This window comes from Schistocerca cancellata, chromosome 1 (assembly GCF_023864275.1).
Source record: "Schistocerca cancellata isolate TAMUIC-IGC-003103 chromosome 1, iqSchCanc2.1, whole genome shotgun sequence".
In the NCBI taxonomy this organism is placed as follows: Eukaryota; Metazoa; Arthropoda; class Insecta; order Orthoptera; family Acrididae; genus Schistocerca; species Schistocerca cancellata.
The window spans coordinates 824,049,444-824,070,346 of record NC_064626.1 but is presented as its reverse complement, the minus strand read 5'-3'; the positions used below and the strand labels follow the sequence as shown (position 1 = coordinate 824,070,346).

At 41.1% G+C, this 20,903-nt stretch overlaps 1 protein-coding gene across 1 annotated transcript in view; it reads right to left on the bottom strand.

Moving 5' to 3' along the window:
- Positions 1–5,839: 5,839 nt before the first annotated feature.
- LOC126106195 (proclotting enzyme) overlaps positions 5,840–20,903 on the bottom strand; it is a 161,117-nt gene continuing 146,053 nt past the window's right edge. The window contains exons 9-10 of the mRNA XM_049912459.1: positions 19,231–19,370; positions 5,840–6,619 (exon numbers count right to left, since the gene is read on the bottom strand). Of these exons, the coding sequence (XP_049768416.1) occupies positions 6,461–6,619; positions 19,231–19,370 (299 nt within the window). The 3' untranslated portion in view covers positions 5,840–6,460. The remainder of the gene's footprint in view (positions 6,620–19,230; positions 19,371–20,903) is intronic.

Here is a 20,903-nt window from a genome sequence, read left to right as displayed (position 1 = left end):
GTCAGTCACAGATGAGGTCGATCTGTACGCTTTTGTGCTGTACGTGTCCCTTCTCGTTTCCACATCACTACCACATCGGAAACAGTGGACCTAGGGATGTTTAGGAGTGTGGAAATCTCGCGTACAGACGTATGACACAACTGACACCCAGTCACCTGACCCGTTCGAAGTTCGTGAGTTCCGCGGAGCGCCCCATTCTTCTCTCTCACGATGTTTGATGACCACTGAGGTCGCTGATATGGAGTACCTGGCAGTAGGTGGCAGCACAATGCCCCTAATGTGAAAAACGTATCTGTTTGGGGGTGTCCGGATACTTTTGATCACATAGTGTACCAAGCACGTCGGGAGGGGGGGGGGGGGGGGGCGGGAAACATTGCAGTCTTTTTCGTATTGTGGAAACAGAGCGATTTCCCTGACGTCCGAAAGGGCAGCATCATTCGCTTTCGTCAGGGGCGAACGACGGCTGCGGAGACGTGTACAGGCGAACAGACGTGGAATGTTGAGAACTGACAGCCCATTTGAACGAGGGGGCTAGCAACGTGTCCCCTGAAAGACTATTCGGAGGACGTTGCTGCATGTAGGCCTCCGCAGCAGTCGCCTTGCTCACGCACCACGGTGGCTGCTGTTCATAGGCGACGGAGGCTGGAATTTGCATCTCGTTACCGCAAATAGACGTCCACTAAGTGGCGACAGGTGGCCTCTTGAGACGAACGCTCCGTCGGACAGATGGCCGTTGGCGTGTACGGCGTGAAATGTCTGAAAGCGAACACCCTCTCAGAACTATGGAATAGGGAATGTTTTCGTGGCATTCGCAGGGTCATCTTGTCACTATAGAAGGCACAATGAATCTACATAAGATTGCATCTATCGTTGGGGACCGTGTCCAGCCCTACATGCCGGATGATGGCATCTACCTGCAGGACAATACAACGTGTCATACAGTTCGCTGTGTACGTACTCCCCTGGCAACCAGTCTTCCCGGATTTGAACCCAATCGAGAATCTCTGGCTGTACGCGCTGTCGATCCTCAGGTGAGTAACTTAGCGCTGATGGCCACGGTACAGGAGTCGGCAAGACTCCACATCTCTGTCTGTACCTTACAGAACCTCAAACACTTTTCCTGAACTTTTCGCAGCGGTCCACGCAGCTAAAGGTGGTTATTCAGGTTTCTGGCAGGTGGTCACATTAATGTGACTGGACAGCGCATAATCATTTTACGAGGAATGCTGTGATGAATAGTTAACTTCATACTGTACCACACGATCTGTCGCAAGGGATTAACAAACAGGGGCAGTTACAAGGACGACTTCTACTCTTCGTCTCATACCTTTTGTGTAGCTTACCGACTGCTTTCAAGCCTACGTCCGTCAATTACAAAGGAAAAAAAAAAACTTACTGAGCTTTACAAGGCAAGCGTGCAGCAGGCATGGTTGTTTCGAATCGGTTGTCTCGTAATTCCTCCCCTGTCAATTTATGCGAATCTGCAAGGGGTTAATAACGTGTATTCTCCAAATGGAAAAATGGAATCTTACACGTGTCGTGACAGTGATTATGGCATGCGGGAATCATTACTTTCCTATTCTTTTTGCATTCAGAAAATAGATACGAGTCGTTTGTTCACTCTGGCCGTTCTAAGACTTTTATGTGTTTGTCTACGTGAAGCGTCCTTCGTTAGTTCTGCTACGGCAATCGAGTTGTTATTATACGCTGTAGAAGCCAGTCGTATTCCAAAGCACTCTGATACGACCGTACTTTATTATTTTTTAATGTATGCTGGACCTGTCGGTACAGGCACCATCAATCAAAATAGTACTATGTGTCTTCTCAATATGTAACGCTTTTTCTTTGTTTTGGATTTTCACTGGTATGTCCAATGCCTTGTACAACTAAAGAGAACGGAATGCTGCCAGAAAACAGCAGAGGAAGTATATATTGCTCTGTCCATTCATCATTATCTTATTTATCAAGTTTTAAACTAATCATCACCGAAAAATTCATTTTAATATTTTTTCTTTTCCTTAGTCTACATCTTAGGCATTCTCAGTTATCGCTGTGGTCATCATGTTCTCGTTTTCTTACACCTTCTACGCAGTCTGAACATGTTGGCAATGTAAATAGCAAAAGAAGTTACTTTCCACCTTTTAAGTTTTGCAATTTACAGTTCAAGAGGACGTTCGGCTATTCGCGGCACAAGCTACATAGTTTTAAAAATGTTAGCATACACTGCGGCGACAAAAGTCATGGATTAGGGACATGCCCATATACACATAGCGGTAGTACCGTGTACACAACGTATAAAAGAATAATGCATTGGCAGAGCTGTCGTTTGTACTCACAAGGGAAATTGAACGGTCCATGCTGAAGATGTGTCACATCGAACTAGGTCAAGACTTTACGCGTCGCGGTTGTGTGACCACGGCGTTGGTTTGCGGAGCGGGCGTGCCGAGTTCAAATTTCGCTCGTACCCCTGTCTCTTTCTTCTCAAAATTATGAATTTTCCATCCGGTCATTGACTTGTCTGTTCTCCTATTGTCTTTGCAGTTTTCATGCTATACGTTGGTTAAAGGATATGAATCATGTGGTAAGAAGATATTACCGTCGCAACTAAAAGAGATGAGTGGTGAGAGCAGGCGAGATGGTGCATTGACCTCTCACAGAAATGAAAACAAGAAATTAATTCAAGCGTCAAAACTTCCAAAACGGAACATAACAGTCATAACACGAGGTATTTGTGTAGAACAGAGAAGAGATACGTACGTCTGGAGGTCTCTTCCTTACACCTCACTGTTACAAACGGGCGTTACACCACGACCCACTCACATTTGAGTATAGCTAACAGACACGTCAATGACCGGACGACCAGTTCATAATTTTGCGAAAAGAAATTTGTGGCACTAGCGAGATTTAAACACAGATCTCCCCTTTCGCAGTCCAACGGCATAATCACACCTCCGTAACGCCATGGCTACGCAAATATGCTCTATGCTCCACGTCTTGGGCTTGGACCATTCACTGTTTCCATGTTGCTTCTTTTGTCACAGTTCAGGACAACTTCTTCCTGCTTTCATGCTCGATCTGTGTTCAGTTTTTGGCGGGCTATCCACTGGGCCATCTTACGGCTAAATATGAGGGCGGGCGACGGGGAGTTTCCCTCGTCAGGTGATTCATGTGAAAGGGTTTCCGACGTGATTATGGATGCAAGACGGGAACTGACAGACTTCGAACGCGGAACGGTAGTTGGAGCTTGACGCAGAGGACATTCCATTTCGGAAATCGATAGGGAATTCAATAATACGAGATTCACAGCGTCAAGATAGTGCCGAGAACGCCAAATTTCTGCCATTACCTCTCACAACTGACAACGCAGTGGCCGACGGCCTTCACTTAACGACTGAGAGCAGCAGCGTTTGCGTAAAATTTTCGGTGCTAACAGACAAGCAACACTGCATGAATAACGGATGTACAACGAAACTATCTGTTAGGGCAGTGTGGCAAAATTTGGCGTTAATGGGCTATAGCAACAGACGAGCGACGCGAGTGTTTTTGCTAATAGCACGAGATAACTGCAGCGCCGCTGAGCTGACGGTAGGATTCGAATGTAGTGCAGTCTCCATGGAGCCAGGGACACAAGTTGTCAAAAGGCACTGTGCAAGCTGGTGGTGGTTCCATAATGGTGTGATTGTGTTTGCATGGGATGGACTGGGTCCTCTCGTCCAACCCAAGTGACCACTGGGTGGAAATGGTTATGTTCGGCTACCTGGAGACTATTTGCAGCCGTTGATGGAATTCATGTTCTCAAACAACGATGGCATTTTCATGATGACAATACGCTTTGTCACCTGGCCACAATTGTTCGCAATTGGTTTGAAAAACATTCTGGACATTTATAGCGAGTGATTTGGACACCCTGATCGCCCAACATGAATCCCATCGAATATTAATGGGGCATAATGGAGAGGTCAGTCCGTGAAGAAAATCCTGCACGGGTAACAACACTTTTGCAATTATGAATGACTAAAGAGACAGCATGGCTCAGTTTTTCTGCAGGGGACTTCTGACTTAGTGTTGAGTCCACGTCACGTCGATTTGCTGCCCTGCGCCGGGCAAAAGGAGATCCGACAAAATACTACGATGTATGCCAGACATTTGTCGCCTGAGTGCATAGCCGCGATTTCATATTTTAAAGCACGTTATCCCTTGAAAGTAATGTGTCGGGTAAGAAGACTTCACTGTGTATTACCGAGCTAGCCACGCGAGATATATTGTATAAGTTCGGCCTTTACCGCAAAATGAACTTCTTAATATAATATGATGTCCTTCTATGATCGCCCCGCCGTGAAATAATAGTTCAGTAATACCAAGAACGAATATTAAAGACCATGATTTAAGTTTCTGAGGTTTATAAAATAGTAATATAGAGAAAAACGAATTTTTGTTATCAGACTGTATAGTGGAAGACACAAAAAGAAGTAAACTGGTCCTCACCATAAATGATGTTTAGAGCAGCCCCACTATTTTACTAACGCCGTTACTATTGGAGGTGGTATGCCTTCGGCATCCTCTGAACCGAGAAACGGTTTACACAGTCAGTTCTTGGGACCACTACGTTTGAAGTGCAACTTTGGTGTTTCACGCAATGGAAGCGTTTCGAGAGGTGAAAACTGGATCAAATGACAGGAAGTATACGTACAAGCCACGAAAGGTCCAATTCTCTCAAATTAGAATTAGAAATATGATAACATTTTGTTAGGTAAAAATTAAAAATTTTAACAATGGCTATCGACAGGGCATAAAGTACACAATGCGTGTAGGACATCAATATGTGCTATTTCAACTGTTGTTTAATTTATTCCAGTAACAGTGCCAGATTCGCTGTTGAGCTGTATGACAGAATTTATTTTGATGTTCGCGTCATGTACAACAGATTTCAAGATTATATAGTCTCGTTATCAGGTGCCAAACGTGCCTGCCAAATGGAGTGCCATACATTCCACAGCCGTTTTTCCAGAACAGGACACGACGAGGAAGTGAGCCAAAGCGTTGTGTAGAGGGTGCTGGACGTTGCAGAAGCAACATCTGTAGCAGGAAAAAATCAAATCTTGAGGCATGTTTTATATCTGACGATGGAACCCTATGATCTTAAAATCGATTGTAAACGAAATGAACAATAAAATACATTGCATCGTACTGCTGTATGGGGAAATTGACACAGTTACGGGAGTAAAACAAAGCATATTATCCAGAATATTTGTTGACAATCATTTTGGCAGGCCAAAGTAATTCATGTAAGAGCGATGACAGTAGACACCAATGAAAAATAAAATGTATTCAGAACTTCTTGTCCATATTCTTGAGAATAGAAATTCCTGAATTTGAAACAATTATGTTACACAACACAAAGACGGCGAGACGAAAATCATTTTCTAGAAAACAACATGATAGTTATGACAAAACAAGGACTGATGGCAACCCTAAAATCAACAGCTTTTAACAAATATCCCACCTTCAGCGATCTCGACCAACATCAAATATAAAAATATTAGATTCTTTGAATAGATATATTTCTGTAGCTTGAGGCACCGTTTCACCACGTTACAGCGACGCAAAATGCTAAATAGTTTTGTAGTTATCCTTAACTACAGCATGTTTATGTGATCATGTGCAAAAGAATGGTAGTACTTTATAATATAAATATTTATTACATACATTATTTACAGGTCATATTTAACATATTTAAATAACTGTTTGACGATGAAATGCAGAAGTCATTCTTAAGAGTACTTTTGAAATAAATATTCATATTGATTTATGTTTGAAATACTGTCCTAACAGTATCGCTTGAGGTATTGATTCTAACTCAGTAATATGTTAAACTGTTTCTTACACTCGAAGAAATGTGTTGTATAAAAATTCAACTTCTTACAATGGCTTTACTTGATTCGTCATGGAAACACGGTAAACAGAAAGTCTGCTGACTCACCACATTTCCGCTCGCAGAACACACATGAGTAAAAGGAAATATATCACAGTTTTATCGTTATATAAGAATACTACGAGTATGTAACAACAAATACCATGACTATGCGGTAATTGCCAAGTGCAGAAAAAGATCCTTAGCTAATAGACAACGCGATAACAAGAGTGTTGTCAATTTGGTGCGTCGTGGTACTGTATTATACAGATTTACACTGCACGTCTCACTATCAGCAAGCTAATTCGTGAAGGAGTGAATTTTCTGACATAAGAGATGAGAAGAACATAAACTGTCTGAAATGAAACTGTCTCGTGAGCTGTCTTTATATGATCTACTTCTGGTATTAAATGCAAATGTGGACTCGTCAATGAGCAATTTCACGTGAGAACAGAAAGTCCGTCTCGACCCACAGGAAGCACCTCCCCGCGCCGTGTGTCCTCCACGACGCGAGGACATGTGGGCTCATTCGGCAGCGTGCCGCCCCTGTCACTCGCTCATGTTCTCCTTTATCCAGTCGAGGTAGTGGGTGACCCTGGTGTAGACGCCGGGGTAGCCCGGCTCCCCACACTTGTTACCGAAGGAGACGATGCCGATCTGGATCCAGTGTGCGTCTTGCTCCAGCATCAGAGGGCCGCCGGAATCACCCTGAAACAGAAAATGCGCCACTTCAGGAAAAGAAGTTTCTGACCTGCTTCTATACGGCATAACTGCAAGTTAATAATCTCAGAAAGATATTTTTCTCGCTCGTATTTCATAAACAGACTGTGTGGTGACAATAGGTAGCCAATATTTTAATGTTGTTCCTTACGAGCTATCTCAGATGAGATTACTTGAGAAGTACTAACTATTGCAGAAGTATATGTATAATAATAATGAACTAACCTCAATAGTAAAAAGACGAGGGCTAGTAGAAATCCTTGGGTAACAGAAGAAATATTGAATTTAATTGATGAAAGGAGAAAATATAAAAATGCAGTAAATGAAGCAGACAAAAACTAATACAAACATCTCAAAAATGAGATCGACAGGAAGTGCAAAATGGCTAAGCAGGGATGGCTAGAGGACAAATGTAAGGATGTAGAGGCTTATCTCACTAGGGGTAAGATAGATACTGCCTACAGGAAAATTAAAGAGATCTTTGGAGAAAACAGATCAACTTGTATGAATATCAAGAGCTCAGATGGAAACCCAGTTCTAAGCTAAGAAGGGAAAGCAGAAAGGTGGAAGGAGTATATAGAGGGTCTATACAAGGGCGATGTACTTGAGGACAATATTATGGAAATGTAAGAGGATGTAGATGAAGATAAAATAGGAGATATGATACTGAGTGAAGAGTTTGACAGAGCACTGAAAGACCTGAGTCGAAACAAAGCTCCGGGAGTAGACAACATTCCATTAGAACTACTGATAGCCTTGGGAGAGCCAGTCCTGACAAAACTCTACCATCTGGTGAGCAAAATGTATGAGAGAGGCGAAATACCCTCAGACTTCAAGAAGAATATAATAATTCCAGTCCCAAAGAAAGCAGGTGTTGACAGATATGAAAATTGCCGAACAATCAGTTTAATAAGTCACGGCTGCAAAATACTAACACGAATTCTTTACAGAAGAATGGAAAAACTAGTAGAAGCCGACCTCGGGGAAGATCAGTTGGGATTTCGTAGAAATATCGGAACACGTGAGGCAATACTGACCCTACGACTTATCTTAGAAGCTAGATTTAGGAAAGGCAAACCTACTTTTCTAGCATTTGTAGACTTAGAGAAAGCTTTTGACAATGTTGACTGGAATACTCTCTTTCAAATTCTGAAGGTGGCAGGGGTAAAATACAAGGAGCGAAAAGCTATTTACAATTTGTACAGAAACCAGATGGCAGTTATAAGAGTCGAGGGACATGAAAGCCAAGCAGTGGTTGGGAAGGGTGTGAGACAGGGTTGTAGCCTCTCCCCGATATTGTTCAATCTCTATATTGAGCAAGCAGTGAAGGGAACGAAAGAAAAATTCGGAGTAGGTATTAAATTCCATGGAGAAGAAATAGAAACTTTGAGGTTCGCCGATGACATTGTAATTCTGTCAGGGACAGCAAAGGACTTGGAAGAGCAGTTGAACGGAATGGACAATGTCTCGAAAGGAGGGTATAAGATGAACATCAACAAAAGAAAAACGAGGATAATGGAATGCAGTCGAATTACGTCGGGTGATGCTGAGGGAGTGAGATTAGGAAATGAGACACTTAAAGTAGTAAAGGAGTTTTGCTATTTGGGGAGCAAAATAACTGATGATGGTCGAAGTAGAGAGGATATACGAGGGCAGTTCAATAAGTAATGCAACACATTTTTTTTTCTGAAACAGGGGTTGTTTTATTCAGCATTGAAATACACCAGGTTATTCCCCAATCTTTTAGCTACACAACACTATTTTTCAACGTAATCTCCATTCAATGCTACGGCCTTACGCCACCTTGAAATGAGGGCCTGTATGTCTGCACGGTACCATTCCACTGGTCGATGTCGGAGCCAACGTCGTACTGCATCAATAACTTCTTCATCATCCGCGTAGTGCCTCCCACGGATTGCGTCGTTCATTGGGCCAAACATATGGAAATCCGACGGTGCAAGATCGGGGCTGTAGGGTGCATGAGGAAGAACAGTCCACTGAAGTTTTGTGAGCTCCTCTCGGGTGCGAAGACTTGTGTGAGGGCTTGCGTTGTCATGAAGAAGGAGAAGTTCGTTCAGATTTTTGTGCCTACGAACAAGCTGAAGTCGTTTCTTCAATTTCTGAAGAGTAGCACAATACACTTCAGAGTTGATCGTTTGACCATGGGGAAGGACATCGAACAGAATAACCCCTTCAGCGTCCCAGAAGACTGTAACCATGACTTTACCGGCTGAGGGTATGGCTTTAAACTTTTTCTTGGTAGGGGAGTGGGAGTGGCGCCACTCCATTGATTGCCGTTTTGTTTCAGGTTCGAAGTGATGAACCCATGTTTCATCGCCTGTAACAATCTTTGACAAGAAATTGTCACCCTCAGCCACATGACGAGCAAGCAATTCCGCACAGATGGTTCTCCTTTGCTCTTTATGGTGTTCGGTTAGACAACGAGGGACCCAGCGGGAACAAACCTTTGATATCCCAACTGGTGAACAATTGTGACAGCACTACCAACAGAGATGTCAAGTTGAGCACTGAGTTGTTTAATGGTGATCCGTCGATAATCTCGAACGAGTGTGTTCGCACGCTCCGCCATTGCAGGAGTCACAGCTGTGCACGGCCGGCCCGCACGCGGGAGATCAGACAGTCTTGCTTGACCTTGCGGCGATGATGACACACGCTTTGCCCAACGACTCACCGTGCTTTTGTCCACTGCCAGATCACCGTAGACATTCTGCAAGCGCCTATGAATATCTGAGATGCCCTGGTTTTCCGCCAAAAGAAACTCGATCACTGCCCGTTGTTTGCAACGCACATCCGTTACAGACGCCATTTTAACAGCTCCGTACAGTGCTGCCACCTGTCGGAAGTCAATGAAACTATACGAGACGAAGCGGGAATGTTTGAAAATATTCCACAAGAAATTTCCGGTTTTTTCAACCAAAATTGGCCGAGAAAAAAAATGTGTTGCATTACTTATTGAACTGCCCTCGTAAAATGTAGACTGGCAATGGAAAGGAAAGCATTTCTGAAGAAGAGAAATTTGTTAACATCGAGTATAGGTTTAAGTGTCAGGAAGTCGTTTCTGAAAATATTTGTATGTATGGAAGTGAAACATGGACGATAAATAGTTTGGACAAGAAGAGAATAGAAGCTTTCGAAATGTGGTGCTACAGAAGAATGCTGAAGGTTAGATGGGTAGATCATATAACTAATGAGGAAGTATTGAATAGGATTGGGGAGAAGAGAAGTTTGTGACACAACTTGACTAGAAGAAGGGATCGGTTGGTAGGACACGTTCTGAGGCATCAAGGGATCACCAGTTTAGTATTGGAGGGCAGCGTGGAGGGTAAAAATCGTAGAGGGAGACCAAGAGATGAATGCACTATGCAGATTCAGAAGGATGTAGGTTGCAGTAGGTACTGGGAGATGAAGCAGCTTGCACAAGATAGAGTAGCGTGGAGAGCTGCATCAAACCAGTCTCAGGACTGAAGACCACAACAACAACAACCTCAATGAAAATGTTTTTGGCAGTATTTACTGGAATACAATTCTTGAAACTGTGTAGCTATTAAGGTAAAAAGTGAAAGGCTGAAGACAACCTGTAGACAGATACAAATGAAACACATTCGAAGAACCTGAAAGTGAGGCTGTAATAGAGAAAATTGAAAAAATGGAGTGCAGCCTGTATCCCATGGTACTCAGTCTATAAACTGAGTATGCAGTATAGGAAACCAAGGAGAAATCTGTAAAGACAATTAAATTTTAGAGAAAAGAAGTAAAAACTCGAGATTCGAGGATGACAATATAATTCTGACGTAAGGGAGAAAGGGTTTGGAAGACATGTCGAATGGAGTAGATAGTCTCTTGAAAAGAGTTTATACGATGAATACAAGTAAAAGTATAACAAGGTAACGTAGTGTACTCGAATTAAATCAGGTGGTGCTACGATAATTAGATTGGGAAACGAGATAATGAAAGCAGAAGACACACTTTGATGCCTGGGAAGCAAAACAGCTAACGATGATAGAATTATAGAGGATGTAATGCAAAAATGGGTTATGTTAGCATCGTATGTAAATGTGTTACGAAGTCCTTTTTGAAAGTGATCATTGGAGCGTAGCCTTATATGGACGCGAAACGTGGAACTTTAACAATAGAAGCTTTTGAAATTTGTTACTACAGAAGAAAGTTAAGACTAGATGGATAAATCTAGTAACTAAAGAAGAGGAACTGAACTGAATCGGGGAAGAAGCTTTACGAAACAATTTATGAAATAACTGGATAAGTTGAGAGAACGTGTCACGAGATATCAAAGAACAGTTAATTTGACAATAGAAGGAAGAAAGAGAGAGAGAGAGAGAGAGAGAGAGGGAGGGAGAGAGGGAGAGCGAGTGAAGGAGGGAGGGAGAGGAGTAAAATTTGTAAGAGGACACCAATGTCTGAATAAGATAGGCACGCTGGAACGCATGTAGAGTGCAGTAGCTGTGCACATATAAAAAATCTTACACAGGATAGATCAGCGTGGAGAGTTGCTTCAAACCAGTCATCGAACGCATGAGTAGTACAACAACACAAGTAATCTACTATCTGCACTTGGCAATGTGCAGTCCTCCTTACTTAATTTTGCTTATTGAACCATATGTAAATCAATATTCTGAAAAAGCTGTAAAATCAGACTTTGTATTTCTCAAGCAAACAGTCTAGCATTGATTGTGAGAATTTATTGAGCTGTCTAGTCAGAGCAACTGGACCTTTGGTGTTCTCGACGTTGCAGAAGGCTGTATGATGTGACTAGGATTAAATACTTCTTTACTTGGTTCGCTCCCATTCCGTGTGGAGTATCTTTCACTGCACTGATTGCATGTTGCTGGCAAGTGGAAACGATGGGCCGGCTGGGATTCGAGTCGCGGTTGCTATATTCGATGGCAGTGCAGTGCGCCGCCCAAGCACGTTTCGAGGACCGACTCAGAACTTCAGCTCGTCTCCGGCCTTATACCACCATATCCATCTCTCAGAGGTGCTAGACCGGCAATACAGTGGGAAAACCTTTACTGACTTTAGAAGCGAAGAGGAAGATCCTGTAACATGTTAAAACTTTAAGTCTGTCGTGCGAAAGGCCGATATCGAGGATCTACACGCTGCCTGGCTCAAAATTTTAGTTCAAATGGTTCAAATGGCTCTGGGCACTAAGGGACTCAACATCTTAGGTCATAAGCCCCCTAGAACTTAGAACTACTTAAACCTAACTAACCTAAGGACATCACACACACCCATGCCCGAGGCAGGATTCGAACCTGCGACCGTAGCAGTCCCGCGGTTCCGGACTGCAGCGCCAGAACCGCTAGACCACCGCGACCGGCCACAATTTTAGTAATCACATACAATCATGTCTTTATTTGATAGCTGTAATGCGCATATCTTACGTGTATCTGCTTTCGTTTTTGACAAACTTGAGTAATATTCTGAAAGATCGTGAGACGACAGTCCATCTATCGTTAGAAGAAGAGGTTATTGGACTAAGTTGCTGCTGATAGACTTTTAGTTTGTTCGAAGAGGGCACTAGCAGTGGCAACTAACATTTGGCTTTGGGAGAATTGGCTCAGTGGAGTAGTCATGGAGAGGCAGTGCCGACCACAGGATCTCACGGAAACCGTCCAGTAGTCGAATCACATATGAAGGGCTTATTTCAGTAGTGGTACAAGTCTATTTTTGTTCATTTTGAGATACAGACTGCTAAAGTTAAATGAGCGCTGAAAAATCTGCAGCTGAGATACTATAAATATTCAAGCATATGGCTTCTTGCTAGAGATGAACCTTTCTTTCTGTTTGTTTGTATCATTAATTTCAGAAGCATTATAGGAAGAGAAGTGGAGGTAATGAACCTGTACAACTATTGAAATAAGCCCTTCATATAGCAGGAGTTAGACGAGGAGTTACTTGTCAACAGATATTCGTAGAGGAATGACTCTGACCGATGAATATAAGCCTGCAAAGAAGGCTGACGTTCGGCTGAAGTTGAAAGCAGCTAACTCTATGGCCAGGATATTGCTCATCATCAGCTCTTGTGCTATACTTTAGATATTTTCCAGTATATACATTCATTATAGTGTCAGAGGGGACAGTACACTCTCTGAAAAAAAAAGTGAAGCAAACAAAAGTGGAGGCGAAAATTAAATGAAAATTCACGGACTGCGAGGGTTATTTCAGTGATTTAAAAAGAACTTGGCAGTATGAGGCCACTTATCTGAATGATGTTGCACCTCGTCTGACATACATGCATGCACTGATTCGGTTGGGAAATGAATTATGAAGCCATTGTATCACTTCTGAGGTAAGTTAGCCCACAGCTGTTGTAATTAATCCTTGATGATCTGGATACTGACATTGGGACTGAGTTGGTTCCACACACGTTCTATCTGGGACAGATCTGGGTATCTTGCTGGCCACTGGAATACGTAAACAGCATACAGACAGTTCGTAGAGAAAGATGCCAAATGTGCACAAGCATTGTCCAGTTAAAAATGATATCACGCTACTGTCGTAAGAGAGGTAGCACGCAAGGACACAGGATGTCCGTGATATACTGAACAATCATCAGAGTTCCGGAAATGACTACCAGCCATGACCTGAAGTCTTACCAGATGGCTCCCACACCATTACGCCAGGAGTAACACCGCTGTGCCTCTCTGAAGCATTGGAAGAATAGGGCCTCTCTCCATGCCGCCGCCATACATGCCGATGTTGGTCATCCGCGGTACTACCCAACCGCGTTTCATAGCTGAGCACAGTGCGACGACATACATCAGCAGTCGATGTTTCCCGGTAACGATATCACTCCAACATGAACAACAGCCTACGCAGAGGATGGTTATTCCTTATTCCAGCTGCTGCTAGTCTCTGACCAATGATGCTGGAAGACACAAGGAATCCCTTACTTGTTCTCGGATGCAGGCGCAGATGTGAAGGGGTTATGGTGTGCTTGGTGCACAGTTCGGCAATATTCCCTTGCAGTGGTCAGATGTGGGCGATGAGAACCCTGATTTGTATGCCTGCCCTCATGTCCACATGCAGCCACACACCGGGCCATTGTCACATTCGAATACCTCACAATTCCGATCAGATCAGCCGGCCAAATGAAGGGCCACAATGAGACCCCTTCACATACTGTTAGGTTCTGATAAACGTGCCTCATACGAGTACCCAGCATCTCCGCGTCCTTCATAGCGACCACTCAACATCTGACACTATTCAGGCTCCGTAAATACCTACCAGACCGAGTAACAACACTAAAATCGAACAACACTAATGTACTCCGGTGGCCGTTGAGTCTGTCACGGATAATTGTAACTGTAGTTCCGCCGATGATGTGTACGTGTGCGAACTTACATTGACGTCCGATCACATCTTCTGGGTGCTCTACTTGTTTTTGTCATGCAGAGTATTTCGGAGCACGTCAGTCAAAGCACAAAGGATATTTTGTTTTAGTTTCTAAGTCACAATACATTTATTCGGTAGCGAAATTCGTCATAAATAATCCACCAGATTTTGAGAAGAACCGTCGTGTCCATACCTACAACACTAGGGGGAAAAATGACCTTCATTAACCATTATTATAGCTGTTTGTGGCCCAGAAAGGAGTTCGATGTGCAGCAACAAAAGGTTTTGACTATTTTGCCAATAACATGTCTGACAGGTAGCAAAGCAAGTTTTAAATCAAAGTTAAAATCTTTACTCATAGACAATTCTTTCTATTCCATTGACGAATTTCTACCTAAAAATTGATAGCCAGTAAAAGAAAACTTATTTTTAATTGTACATGTATGAGTAGGACTAACAAAATTGTGTGTTCATTAATCTTAACATTAATCATGTCTACATAGCCTGTAAACTGATTCATTCCACATCATTTCGATAAAATACACGTTCAAATGATCTGGGGGATATGTAACTTGCTAACTCGCTAAAATATTGTTATCTGGCACGTACAGGGTGATTCCGTGATGAGGTTATAAACTTTCAGGGATGATGGAGAAAGGAAAATGTATCAATTTCAGTTACAGTAGGAGGTAGAAGGGATCAAAACAAGAAAAAGTCTGTAATCGATAGGCTCTAAAGTGCATCTTTGCTGCTGTGAAACGCTTCTCTTCTACTGAACAAGTGCTAGTAGCTCTCAAGGTAAACATTTTAGAGCCCATGTTTTCCATACAAATATGTCTTGTTTTGGTCCATACTACCTCCCAAAATACGAAAAGCAAAAGCTTGCAGTAAAAGAATTTCACTGTCAGACATATCGTAACGATTTCCGCTTATAACTTTCGATTCGACCGCTTCCAGACCGGGATCCCTTATCACGGATTGATACAATTACACCTCTCCATCATCTCTAAAAGTGAGTAACCTCATCACGAAATCACCCGGTATATAGTATATAATGAACAATTTCGTAGATGTTACTATTTAATGATCTGACACCTCTAGCACTGACATAGCACTACATCTATCTCACTGAAATTTGCACTTGTTTGAAAGAAAGAACTCCATCAATCAAATTAATAGCAAACACAACCCATCGTTTGCAGTGCTGTCCCACACTCAGTAGAATGCATCTTCTAAAGGCTTCCACAACACTTAACCTCTTATTTTCAACCCATGTTAAATGTTCGTTTTCTTGGCAGTCTCTCACTGTCTGCAAAAATCTCTTGGGTCCATTTGGCTGTAACTGTCGTTATTCTGCTTTACAAAATCAATGAATGTTACGATATTGCAGTTTTAACAAGGAGTCACAACTGCTACCTGACTCACCCATCATGACCGAGTTTCCCCAACCGTTCCAGATAAAATATGAGATACATAGTTAGTTAGTGTTATGTTCCATGGATTATTTGCACCATAAATCGTAAATAATGATGTGGATTTTATATTCATATCACAAATTAACAAATTATTTTGTAAATATGGCTACAGGGCGGTCATTCACAAGTGGTTTTCTTACAGACGGATGTGAGTTAGTAATTCCTACCTCCACCTTTTACACATGACAGTAATAAAAATTCTTTTACGGAATAGTAGGAGTTCTAAAGGAGTAACTTACCAGATTGTTTTCAAATTTTACTTTCCTGTCTGCCAGACATTTGATATCATTGGGCAAGTATCAAAAATTTTTGTTTCAGCGTTGTACACCCCTTTTTGTGCTAAGCCTTAATGTGGAGTAAGGAATGTCATTTTTCCTTTTGCTGTTGTAATTATGTACATCGTTGTTCCTTTTGAGCTGTAGTGGATTATTTACGTCAAACTTCATGAAGGAATAAATATACTGTAAAGGAGTAGTCAGAATGAAAAACTCCTTAAACAGATGCGTACGAGAAGATCGTGAGAGAGAACCACGTATTATTCTTACAGCACGTTTTGGAGCAATTGCAGTTTTCTTTCATAAAGATGAGTCACTCCATTGCATCACTCCAGATGACGTTACTGAATGAAAATATGCAAAATACGTCAACATACTGATTTGTCAGATTTGCGATGATTCCAAGTGCAAATGTAGCTGACTTAAGTTGTTTTAGAAGTTCCAAAATGTGTTTTTTCCAGTCTAAATTCTCATCGGCACAGACATCTAAGAATTATGAAGTTCCTCCCTATTTATTACTTCTTCACCATGTGTTACACTTATCCCTGGTGTAGTGCATCTAGATGTGGAGAGCTGAATACGTTGTCTTTTTTTAAACTGAGAGTGAGATCATTTGCAGAAAAGCAGTCAATGATACTTTTAAGAATACTATTTATCATTTCCTCTGTTGGTGTTTGTATGTTTGAGTTCATTACAGTACTACTGCCGTCCGTAAAAGAACTTATTCTACTTCCTGTATATTAGACAGAAGATCGTTAACATATGCAAGGAACAATAACAGACATAAGACTGAGTCTTGAAGAACCCCACGCTTTATTTCTCCCCCAATTATAATAATCTCTCCTGACCGCCATGATTGAATTACTTTGTTGAATTACTAAGTACGACTTTCTGCAATTTTTTGGGTGGATATGGCACCGATCATATGGCTAGACCATAAATCCCATAAAACCTCAGTTTACCTAGGAGAATATTGTGAGTTACACAGTTAAATGCCTCAGATAGGTCGCAGAAATTACTGACCGGCGCTTTTTTGTTCCTAAATGGTTGTAAAATTTGGTGAAAGAAAGTGTAAATGACATTCTCCTTTGGGCAACCCTTCCGCCATCCGAACAGTGAATTACTGAGAGTCTTATTGTTACTCAGGTGAGATACTATTCTAGAATACACCACCTTTTCAAAAAATTTGAAAATTGATGTTAGTAACGAAACAGATCGGTAGTTACTGACCTTTATCAACTTTCTTAAAGAGGGGCTTAACAACTGCATATTTCAATCTCTCTCGAAAAATGCCTTGAAGTAGTGATGCATTGCATGTTTCAGATAAGACGATGATTAGCTTGTTAGATGGGAAGAAATCGTTAGTACTCTGTTAGAAACACCATCAACTCCAGATGAGTTTTTACTTTTTGAGAGAACATATAATTTTCCTAATTTAAGAAGGAGAAGTTGGTGTTACACTCATATGACTCAATTTTGTGAGAACTACCTTTTCAACACACTGCTGTGATTTTTGGCTTGAACTGTTTGTCTGTCCATATATTTTCTCACATGCTTAAGTAATGACTATTAAACATTCACTACCTATGACTCATCATTTATAGCACATCCATTTAATTCCATCATCATTTATAGCCCTTCTATTTCATTCAATGTCCTGTTCTGTAGCTGGTTGTTCTGTCTCTTATTTCACTACATTTGATGTAACCGTACGTTCGTTGTCAGAAATACTGATTTCTGGCATACTGCGCATATCCCTTGATTTTTCTCGGCTTTTCTTACTACTTTTGAGTAGTTTTTGTAGCCTTCAACTGCTGTAGGATCTCTACTTTTTCTTTCCAACAGATACATTGCCCTTTTCCTTTGACAAGATACTTTAAGTCCTCTAGTGATTCATAGTTTTGTACATGGTTGTTTAACATCCTTTCTGATTAGCTTATGCAGAAAGCTATTTTCAAATAATGATAGAAATTTATCATGGAACAGATTACATTTTGTGTCAGCATTTGGTTCATTATATATTTCACCCGAGGTCATTATTGTAAAGTATTCTTAAAAACATTTGTTTTGGAGTCATTAAGTATTCTTACTGATTTCCATTGAGAAGTAACTGAAAGGTACTATCTAATTTATCCTAACTAAACGTGCATCATGGTCAGGCAGAGCATTTGCTTCTGGGTATACAGTTATTTTCTTGCTCTGACGTTCATCAGAGATCTTCTATCTTCGTCCATCCATGTTGGAAAGCTAAATACTGAGATCAAACTGTAGGATCCAAATAAGGTTTCCAAATCATTTTTGTAGTAGAATCCTGTGGACAATCTACATTGAAATCACCACTGAGGAGTATTATTTTTGAAATGCACTGTCTTATTTATCCCAACTAAATGTGCATCGTTATCAGGCAGAGCAAGCTGCTTGCTGCTGCCTGACAGACAGGATAGTTAGGAATCCAGATTCTTCACAAACAGTTCAAAATTTATCAGTGTGGATCTACATATGGTTACAAGTTAAAGTTACCTATTTTTCAGTATTAACTCACAAGAACAGAGTTCCATGTGCTAATCACTATACAATCTACTTGCCTCAACGTATTCTGCTTTAATATATGTAACAACTCCTGCTTTTCCAATATTGGTTATACATAAGTAAGACACTAGAGTGTAATATTTTATGTTTAACATCGCTAAGCCTGTGGTTGTGTGGTGCTCAATAGGCATAAGATGTCTGTCTTTTCATAGCTCTCTAATTTTTCTAAACAGTCAAGAAGAAGCTCTTCTGTCTTATTACCCAGTTCTCTAATGGTTTTGTGAAATAAGGTAGTCTTACTTTTCTGTGCTTTCTTAAGCAGTTTTAGAGCTCTTCTGTTATTTTAACTTGTTTCACAATGGGGTGCCTCAATCCTGACACTGACCAGTCAATCTATCTTTCCGTCTCTTATTCAGATGTAGGTCACATCTAGTACATCCCCATCTCCCAACCTTAGCAACAGGCACTGCATTAGTATGAGATTTCATTTCATATAGCAGTATTTCCTTATGGTAGATGATGATCATTAGTTAGCCTGTGTTAATCATTATTAGTAGTTTTAAACCAATGTCTTGTACAGTAAGTCCATTTTCATAATAATTATTAATTAATATATTGAATTATTTTCTAATTTACTTGTTATTCTCTTTATTAAGTGATATAATCTATGATCTCATGGCAGTGGACCAGCCTCCACAACAAGAATACTACGTCTGCACCGCCGCTGAACAGTTACTTCTGTTGTAATTTACTGTATCAGCATGCACTCTATTTTTATATCTGTATTTGCATTTCGCTTAGGTTGTTTAACTTAACAGTAAAGGCAACATTGAAATTTTAGTAACATACAGTTAACAGTAACTCATTAGGCAATCTCCGTGCTTAGCTGCTGCTCTAACAGTTCAGAGCTAAAGAGGATGTGTGTTACGTGATGGTGTGGGCTCACCTGGCAAGCGTCCTTCCCTCCCTGGGCGTAGCCGGCACAGATGAAGTTCTCGGTGATGTCCTGCAGGTACCGCCTGTCGCAGTCCTCATTGCGCCACACGGGGATAGACGCCTGCCTCTGAACAGTACTTTCTCTGCCACCTGCCGAGACAATATTTGCATGTTTCTAAGCTTCATTTTCTAGGCTGATTTTGATGATAAAGTGCCTGCAGTTAAGTTTTAGATTTCTTTTTGGAGGTTCTCATAGAAAGAACTCTTCACAAGGAATGTATTGCAAATAAATGTTCCTGACAATAAGACACAGATACACTCATATACACAGAGCAAATCGTTCCGGAAGGAAGGAAGGAAGGAAGAGAGATTAAGGTTTACCGTCTCTTTGACGATGAAATCACTGGAGATCGAGAACAAACCTGGACTGAGCAAAGGTGAAGAAAGTATGAAAAAATTAAATTTGGAATGCTGGGTGGGGATTTGAATCTCGTTACTCCCGATTATGAGCCCATAGCCTTAACCGTCTCATTAATCCCTCGCCATACTTATTAATTGTACTAAATGACCCTCTAACCACATATGTAATAGCTCTATGAAGCGGGGTATTTTCCCAGATAGACTGAAGTATGCCATTGTTAAACCACTGCATAAAAAGGGGATACGTCTGATGTCAACAACTACCGCCCAATTTCTCTTCTGACTGCTTTATCCAAAATTCTTGAAAAAGTGATGTATTGTACAGTAGCTTCACAAGTTCGTAAAAATAAAGTTTTAACAAAATGTCAGTTTGGTTTCCAGAAAGGTTTTTCAACGGAAAATGCTATATATACTTTCACTAATGAAATATTAAATGCTCTGAGTAACCGGAAGTCACCTGTTGGGATTGTTTGTGATCTCTCAAAGGCTTTTGATTGTGTAAATCATGGAATATTTCTAGATAAGCTCAACTATTGTGGTATAAATTGGACAGCGCCCAAATGGTTTAAATCATACCTAACTGGAAGAGTGCAGAAAGTTGAAATAAGCAGTTCACATAATATGCAAAAAACTAGTGATTTCTCAAACTGTGGAACCATCAAGAATGGGGTGCCACAAGGTTCAGTCTTGGGTCCTCTGCTGTTCTTAATATATATTAATGACTTGCCATTCTATATTCGCGAAGATGCAAAGCTGGTACTTTTTGCTGATGATACAAGTATAGCTATCACACCCAACGGACAAGAATTAACTAATGAAATTGTAAATGATGTTTTTCAGAAAATCATTAAGTGGTTTTCTGCAAATTGGCTCTCATTAAACTTTGACAAAGACAGTATATGCAGTGCCACACAGTAAATGGAATGACACCGTTAATAAATATAGACTTCGATCAGGAATCGGTAGCTAAGGTAGAATATTCAAAATTTCTAGGTGTATGCATTGATGAAGGGTTGAATTGGAAAAAAACACACTGAAGATCCGTTGAAACGTTTGAGTTCAGCTACTTATGCTATTAAGGTCATTACAAATTTTGGCGATATACATCTCAGTAAATTAGCTTACCACGCCTATTTTCATTCTCTGCTTTCGTATGGCATAATATTGTGCAGTAACTCATCATTGAGTAAAAGATTGTTCATTGCACAAAAGCGTGTAATCAGAATAATTGCTGGAGCTCATCCAAGATCATCCTGCAGACAC